The following is an 8,157-nucleotide window of genomic DNA, read 5'->3' as shown; positions in this document are numbered from 1 at the left end:
CCACTGTCCTTGCAGCCCAGAGCCTGGTCCCGTCTCTGCGCCCTGCTCCAATCCCCTCTCCTCGAACCAGGGAGGAGGCTGCTCTGTAGAGTGCCCTGAGCCACCCTTAGCTTGGCCTCTCCTCAGGCCTCAGTTTCCCCATCTGCTAACTTGGATTATTGATGCCTGCTCTCCAGACCCAGAGGATGAAGCCCTAGGGAGGTCACGGAGGAGGAAGGGCCTCCTGCACGCGGTGCCCCGGGCCCTGCGGCCCCGCACTGGGTCCTCGGCGCGCCCCTCCCTCTCTCTCTCTCCCCCTCCTTCCTCTCCCCCTGCCCGCCTCTCCCCCGCCTCTCCTCGCGCGGGTCCGGCGGCTCGCTCTTTCGCGGTCCTCTTTCCCTCGCTCCTGCCCGCGCCTCGCCGCCCGGCGCCCACCCCGGGGTCCCAGCGCCCCGCCCGCCGCCGCGGGCCCTGCCGCCCCCGCCAGGCCCGGCCCCGCCGCAGCGCGGGCGGTCAGTGCGTAGCCCGGTGCCCTCCCGGAGCCGGAGCCGGATCGCGGGCTCGGAGCGAACCCGACCGACCGCCGCCCCCAGCCAGGTGAGGGATGCTCCGGGGCGCGGGGAGCCAGGCTTTCTCCTTAACTGGAAGCGGGGGCGGGGGAATGGGTCCTTTTTCCCTGAAAGGAGGACCTGGGAGAGCTTCTCATGAAAGAAGCTCAAGGGCTTTTACTCCGAAGGGATGCATGAAGGAAGGTCTGAGGGGAAAAGGGTCTGGGGTACCATTTTCTGAGGGATATTTTTTTCCCATGAGAGAGGATTGTCTTCTTCTGTGAAAGGGGGACGGACTTACCTTGTCGGGAGCGTGAGGGGCTTTCAGGGTAGGTGGGGAGGGTGGTCTGGTCAGAGCTTGAGGGAGGGGGTGATTTGGGAGTGGGGTTTGATGCGGGAAGGTGGGGGTCTCTGGAATTCCCTTTGACATGGCTGCATCTCCCCCGTAGATTCCGGAGCTCTGGGTCTGTCCAGTTCTCTGTGTCCTAGTTTTTTCTCTTTGAAGATGATAATTTTGAGCTTCACCTGGACAGAGCTAGGAACAGCCATTTCCTTCCCTGGAGCTATGATACCCGCCCGACACCCTCTCACCTCTGACCTGCTCTGGGAAGGGGGTTTAGGGAAGGATGGGGGACACAGGATCTGGGAAATGGGCAGTGGTGGGTGAAATGAAAGCTGGGTACTGGACACACAGGAGGACCTTCTGGCACCGGCAGGGTGCACCAGGCTCAGCAGGGAGATTGCTGAGGGTAGGGTGAGCAGGTGCCCCTGGACCAAGACTCGCTGGGACAGCAGCAAGGTTAGGAAAAATGGAGATGTTTCCATACTCCCAGAAGACAACAATGCTAGTTTTTGGTTGGTTGGTTTTGTTTGGTTTTGCTTTCTTTCCCCTTCACCCTAGATCCCAAAACCCATTCTACTTCTCTCTCCTCCTATTTTTGCCAAAAGGGAAACCGAGGCAGATGACAGGTTGGCTGGAAATATTCATGTTCAGAAGGGAAAGGTGGTGGAGAGGAAAGCACACTGAACTTGGAGTCAAAAGACCTCAGTTCAAGGCTTGCCTCAGTGCTTCATGGGTGACCTTGGGCCAAAATGTTTTCTCATACTGGGCCTTGGCTTTCTCCGCTATAAAATGGGAGAAGGGCCACCTGACTTGCAGGTTGGTGTGAGATCAGATGTGCCCAAAGAGCTTTGTGAAAGGGGATGCACCGAATACTGTGAGGTACAGATGGGCTCCCCAGCCTCCCTGCCCTCACCAAGGGTACTGGGGAGCCCATGGGGCACCTTTATAATAATGAGAACAGGTACTTCCTCTGGAGGGAGAGAGTGTTCAGCTGGGCTAGGGACTTGGGGTCTTTTTTATCAGAATTACATAAAGGCGCACTTTCCCCCAGGTGCAGCCATTCCACACAGTTGGGCAAGTAGAACATATGTTGGACTCCAATGCCCACCTCCCCTCAGGTGAACGTCCCTGTTGTGTGCGGTACAGCTGCACAGTTGCACCTGGCAGCCCTTCTTAGCAGACCCTCAGTGTCTCTAAGAGACATAAAGGTACACACATTCCCAGGGCATTTCCTATAGAAGCCTATGTCCTAAGCTGTTACTAGCTCACTTTCTTTCCTGCTTTGCCTCCACTTTGCCTCCAGGGTAGGAGTTACTGAGTCGCTAACCCCTTATGTCAAGAGCCCAATCAGATAGCTTTTCTCAAGGTTAAGAGCAGAAGTATCTGCACACCTGGGCGGCACCACTGTCCACAAACCATGTTCACACTTGGTATCTCAGAGCATCCTCAATGTCAACTTGTGAGGCAGGTGTCCTCCCCACTTACACAGAGGGCACCATGCCCAGAGAAGGTAAGGAACTTGCCTAAGATTTCACAGCATGTAAAGGATAGAGCCAGGACCTGAGCCCAGGTTTAGTTGTCAGTTCCCTCCCCTCCCCCACTACTGAGGAACCAAGCTGCTGACCTCACAGACTTGCCAAAGCCCTTCCGGAATTGTTACCCTCCCTCTCTATCCCCTGCAGCCCCTGGCTCTCCCTCTCAGTGACCAGCCCCCAAGCCCAGAAGACTGAGTCCCTTTCTCTTACTCTGAGTTCATGGTGGGAGGGAACTACCTCAAAGCCCAACTTTCTGGCCTCTTTAGTGCAAGAGGGGCCCCTGGAGAGTTCAGAGGTTCGGTGTGAGAGCTGACCCCTGACTGAGTCAGAGGGCGGCAGAAGGGTCAGGGAGCAGCTGTTTCCTTTCCTGCCCAGATGAGGGCTTAAACAGCAACCATCATGAAGGGTATCAGTATAAAGAGCCAGTTTCTGAGTGAGGTCCGGTCAAGGACCACAGAATAGACAGGAAAGTGCAGCAAACCGGAGGCTGAAGGAAATTCAAAGATCTTCTGACCACCCTCTGTGTTCCCAGGGCCCCTGGGTATCAAGGAGATGTGGTAAGCACAGCTAACAGGGCTACAGGCCCCTTCAACCAGAGCATTTCTGCTTGTATGCATGGTATAAGTCTGAGCTTTCACTTGAGAAAGGGGTTCGGTGGTTACAAAAAAAGGAAAAAAAAATCACTAGCCTCATCTAATGGTTCCCAAAGTGTGGTGGTCCCTGGACTAGCAGCATCTACATTACCTGGGTTCTTGTTAGAAATGCAAATTCTCATGCTTCCTTCCAGGTGAGGTAGGGGTAGGGCCAAATAATGTGTGTTTTAACAGGCCCTCCAGGTGCTATGTAAATTGGAGAACCACTGACCTAGTCCGAGTATGTAGGAAACCAAGTCCTAGTTGTGGGTCAAGGGCTGGGCAGTGAAGGGAACCCATCTCCCATTCCGCAGCCCCGGCAGCTCAGGAGATTTGGAGGTCACCCCTGCCCAACCCTCCTATCTTCGCCCTTGTGCCTCCCCTCCCAGGCGCCATGCTGCCGCTCCTGCTGGGCCTGCTGGGCCCGGCCGCCTCTTGGGCGCTGGGCCCGTCAGCGGGCTCGTCAGAGCTACGCTCGGCCTTCTCAGCGGCACGCACCACCCCGCTGGAAGGTACGTCGGAGATGGCGGTGACCTTCGACAAAGTGTACGTGAACATCGGGGGCGACTTCGACGCGGCCACTGGCCAGTTCCGCTGCCGCGTGCCCGGCGCCTACTTCTTCTCCTTCACCGCTGGCAAGGCTCCGCATAAGAGCCTGTCGGTGATGCTGGTGCGCAATCGCGACGAGGTGCAGGCGCTGGCCTTCGACGAGCAGCGGCGGCCCGGCACGCGGCGCGCCGCCAGCCAGAGCGCCATGCTGCAGCTCGACTACGGCGACACGGTGTGGCTGCGGCTGCACGGCGCCCCGCAGTACGCGCTGGGCGCGCCGGGCGCCACCTTCAGCGGCTGCCTGGTGTATGCCGACGCCGACGCGCCTGCGCGCGGGCCGCCCGCGCCCCCCGAGCCGCGCTCGGCCTTCTCGGCAGCGCGCACGCGCAGCCTGGTGGGCTCGGACGCGGGCCCGGGGCCGCGGCACCGGCCGCTCGCCTTCGACACGGAGCTCGTCAACATCGGCGGCGACTTCGACGCGGCGGCCGGCGTGTTCCGCTGTCGCCTGCCCGGCGCCTATTTCTTCTCCTTCACGCTGGGCAAGCTGCCGCGCAAGACGCTGTCGGTAAAGCTGATGAAGAACCGCGACGAGGTGCAGGCCATGATTTACGACGACGGCGCGTCGCGGCGCCGCGAGATGCAGAGCCAGAGCGTGATGCTGGCGCTGCAGCGCGGCGACGCCGTCTGGCTGCTCAGCCACGACCACGACGGCTACGGCGCCTACAGCAACCACGGCAAGTACATCACCTTCTCCGGCTTCCTGGTGTACCCCGACGTCATCTCCCCCGGCCCGCCCGGCCTCGGGCCCCCGGAGCTCTGAGCCTGGAACCCGAGAGGAGCCCGGGGCGGTCCGGGGGCGTGCATGCCGAGGCGGGACCGCGGCCCGAACGCCCCGCCGGCGCGAGCATGAGGGCCCCCCAGTGCGGCTGCTCTGCCAATAAAGTGGGCCTGCGCCGGCGCTTGTTTGCCTGGGTCCTACGCTGTGTCTTGACTGCGGCGCTTTGTGTCTCGGCTGGGGGTCGGAGGGCAGAGGACAGGATTTGGTCAGGTCCTGGAAGGACGAGGGGGTGGGAATTTGACTGACCCCTACTCGCCTAACCCCGTTGTGGGACTCCCTTCATGTTCCTTTCCAGTCAACTCCCTGTTGACCAACAACATCATTCTTAGGGCTCGTCTGGTTCCTTTTTGTGACAAAGGACATCACTTCCTGCCTCACTGAGGGGTATGGGATTCAAGGAAACAATACATTTCTTCTTCCAGTGGGGCTTGTGAATGGGATGAGCAGTTGATTGATACCTGGTTGCCCTGATTCCTGCTCTGCCGGGATGGGGAGGGTGATTTGGTCAGGGCAGGGGTTAAACAACTTACTCTGACACAGAAGGACACAGGGCTCCAGGAGGCCAGAAGAAAACATTTTATGGGGTGAGTTACACAGGATCAGGGCTACACCGGCCTGCCTCAGTCCCCTCCCAGCCTCATTGCCTCCTCTGAGTCTTGTTGAGATGCACCAAAAAACATCTGCGCGGGAAAAGGTAATAGTCCTCCACCTGCTTCCCTCCTATCCTCCAACAGACTGAACTAAAAATGTCCAGTCTGTTTAGTCTCTTCTCCTAGCCCAGATGGGGACTTGGAGACTCAGGGACCCCAGAGCCTTGGTTGGGTTTAAGAGGGTACCTAAAGCAGGACTGGGCACTGAGCACTTACAACTTCCCTGTAGATTCCATAGGACCTCTCATGGACTGTCAGGGTAAGAGTTGGAGGGTCTGACCTGGCCTTACTTGGGAGCAACTTCCCTTTCAGCATTTCTTAAACACACTTCTCAACCCTGATCTCAGTACACACACACACACTGCCTGCAAGTCCTGCCCTTATGTCTGTGCCTGCTGCCTAAGCCCCAGAGCATGGGCCCAGGAAGGAGATATGAGGGAGGGGTAAGCGGGGTCCTGGGTACAAGCCAAGCCCAGAGGCCTGAACACAGTGGGAAGAACCAGGTGCCATATGGAAGCCCCTGCCCAAATGGGTCTGGCTAAGGTGAGGAGTGGGGGGAGGGAGAATGACAGACAGAAGGGGAGGGTTAGGGCAAGGGGTCAAGGGTAGAGGCCCAGGGCCCCAGAGAAGGGGGCTGGCCCTGCGGGCAGAAGTCCTTGCACAGGTCCCAGAGTGTTTCCTGTGCCAGGAGGGTGAAGACCTGGGTCCAGCGACCTCGCACCTCAGCCTCGCTAGCCACGTGGAGACGGTAGATACAGGACAGGCCTGTGAGGAGCAGATGTTCAAAGTCCCAGGGGCTAAGAGGAGGTCCCTTCCGCAGGCTCTGGAACTGCTGCAGCTGCCGCTCAGCTCCCTCCAAGTCACTGGGCACGTGGTGCTGCAGGAGGAGCCTGAGTCGGCGACCTGGATGTGTGGATGCCAGCTCCTCGTCCTGGATGTGCAGCTGCCCCATGATATCCAGCTCCAGCCCAGCCCAGAGCAGCTGCAAGGGGAGCCACGTAAGGGGTGGGCTGGGCCTAGGGAGCAGGACAGGAAGCAAGAGTGGGCCAGAGTGGGGCATAAGCAGGCAGTAGGACCCATGCTGGGTTCCCCCCCCACCAGCAACCCCAGCTTGAGGCATCCCCCACCCCAACCCAGAGTTTAGGGACCTCTGGACACCCCCACCCCCATGTCCCAGGCTGGAGGAAAGACCTCAAACATCACTTCCGGGGCCTCTGGCTTCTGCAGGCCACCTCCCACGATGGTGCTGTCCATGGACTGCCCTGGGGCAGCAGAGAGGAGTCAGGCCCCTGCCAAGCTCCACCCTGAACACCCCAGCCTCCCAGAAGTGCCTAGAGGTGCTTAGAGGTTCTTCTATCTAGAAAATAGGAATGCCATCCCGTGTCCACCTTCCCCTACACACAAATGCATGTTGACATTCACTCTCCCAGGCATAGGTCTTATGATCCCAAAAGCATCATCCCAAACCCAGATACCATCTCGGCAAATGTCCGGGACTCCTCCCTGAACCTCTACAGTTCCCTTAGCCAAGAGTTCCAGGCCAACGGGTCACAAGACGTTTCACTTCCCATCTCCCCTCCCTATAATCATCTGGAGACAACGTGACCTAAAACAGTGCCAGTGACCCTCCTCAAAGTTTGAGGATCCCTTTGAGAAAAACCTATTCCTTCCCTGCTCCTCAGTAAGTGACCGTGTGCAAGGCAGGGAGGCCACGCAAGGCAGGATGTCTGTTGCAGCTTCCTTCACCCCTCTTGGGGGTGCTGCCTAGCCCTTGGAATGATTGTCCTAAGCGCAGGGCAGATCAAGAGGTCCTACTTTGTACATCAGCTGGAATAAGCCCGAGGCCCATTGAGAGCACCTAGGGCTATCTCCATTCACTTCACCTGGACCTTTCTGCTTCTGGGGTTGGGGCCCACACCATTCCCCACTGAAGCACAGGTCAGCCTGGTACTCATCATGCTCATAGTTCCTAAACCCTGCTAGGCTCAGACAGAACCAAGTGTAACAGCTGTCAGCTGACAGCTTTTCTCGGCCCCCATCCACCCCATCTAAAGCCCCGGTACCTGCATGGTGCTGAGTTGTAGTCACCCCAGGGAGGAGGCAAGTGGCTACCATTAGCCAAGCCAGGAACTGCATTGTCCCAGCCTTGCCCCAGCAGGTCCTCTGAGTCTTACTCTCCCCAGCTGCTTTCTGCTCCTCCATCCGCCTGCCACACACCAGGGCTCCAACTTTCCACTGTAGACAGCTACAGCGTTCCCTGCTTTGCGTGTCAGTCTTCAGCGCTCAGCAGGGAGGGGCTGGCTCTGGCTTCCCAGGGGCTCTTTCCATCCCATAGAAATGTGGAATCTTTGGTTGCTGGCAGTAGGAGCCTGGCTCCCTGCTTGTCAGGCCCTATGCCTATTCCTGCCCAGATGGGTGGGATGCTGTCAATAGGAAAAAGGTGTTTGGTAGCAAAGAGCACTAGCTTAGCCCTCCCAAGAGGTAGGAAAGAGCCCAGGAAGTAGTACTACCTTACTATCTGTCCTCACCCCCAAAGCATTCTGCAGCTGAGCCCAGCCCATGACATCCCAGCCCAGCCCAGCCCAGCCCAGCCCAGCCCGGGCCAGCCTCCAGAGCCCCTCAGTAGCCAAGAGCAACAGCTGCAAAGCCTTTTCCAACTGCAATGGCGGGTGTGCTGAGCAGACTGTTGACAGGCAGAGCAAAAACTTCCATGTCAGGCATTCAGCCACTGGCTGAACGGACCCCAGACTGGCTGGGGTGAGAAGTACTGTTCCCTGGCAGGCAGACACACAGATCTGCAGCTCCTGATTGTCTCTGGCCCCAGACTTGGACACTCTTTGCTTGCTTATAGCATTCTCAGCTCAGGCCAGAGTCCAGGAAGATTCCCTAAGCCCAAGTGTAATGGGCTGTCAGGTTGCAGGGAGCAGGACACAGGGTTCAAAAGAGCTGCAGCTCTTCTTGGCTTTGGCCCTGGGCTCTTGGAGCCCTGTAGTTGTTTGGATAGGATGAGGGTGGGTGGGGGTTGCCCTCGTTCCACCCAGGCCCGAGTCCGTCAGCTGCCACCAGTCTCCTGTGACCAGGGG

General features: G+C 58.5%; 2 protein-coding genes across 4 annotated transcripts; one reads left to right on the top strand and one right to left on the bottom strand.

Moving 5' to 3' along the window:
* Positions 1–298: 298 nt before the first annotated feature.
* C1QTNF4 (C1q and TNF related 4) lies at positions 299–4,548 on the top strand. 2 transcript variants are annotated; one of them, XM_072970803.1, is made up of 2 exons: positions 299–576; positions 3,427–4,548. In XM_072970803.1, exon 2 carries the CDS (start codon positions 3,432–3,434, stop codon positions 4,404–4,406), a length of 975 nt encoding a protein of 324 aa, XP_072826904.1. In that variant the 5' UTR covers positions 299–576; positions 3,427–3,431; the 3' UTR covers positions 4,407–4,548. The 2 variants fall into 2 exon arrangements, with proteins under 2 accessions (XP_072826904.1, XP_072826905.1); XM_072970804.1 differs by lacking the exon at positions 299–576 and adding an exon at positions 2,607–2,962.
* Positions 4,549–5,472: 924 nt separating this feature from the next.
* FAM180B (family with sequence similarity 180 member B) lies at positions 5,473–7,621 on the bottom strand. Of its 2 annotated transcripts, XM_015246107.3 has the most exons (3): positions 7,138–7,621; positions 6,266–6,336; positions 5,473–6,056 (listed from the first exon to the last, which is right to left on the bottom strand). In XM_015246107.3, the coding sequence occupies exons 1-3, from the start codon at positions 7,274–7,276 to the stop codon at positions 5,661–5,663; spliced, it is 606 nt and encodes a 201-aa protein (XP_015101593.2). In that variant the 5' UTR covers positions 7,277–7,621; the 3' UTR covers positions 5,473–5,660. The 2 variants fall into 2 exon arrangements, with proteins under 2 accessions (XP_015101593.2, XP_072826903.1); XM_072970802.1 differs by lacking the exon at positions 6,266–6,336 and having other exon boundaries at positions 5,473–6,090; positions 7,138–7,268.
* Between the last annotated feature and the right edge of the window lie 536 nt (positions 7,622–8,157).

This window comes from Vicugna pacos, chromosome 10 (assembly GCF_048564905.1).
Source record: "Vicugna pacos chromosome 10, VicPac4, whole genome shotgun sequence".
NCBI classification, from domain to species: Eukaryota; Metazoa; Chordata; class Mammalia; order Artiodactyla; family Camelidae; genus Vicugna; species Vicugna pacos.
The sequence above is the reverse complement of the archived record's forward strand: the minus strand, read 5'-3'. Positions and strand labels throughout refer to the sequence as shown.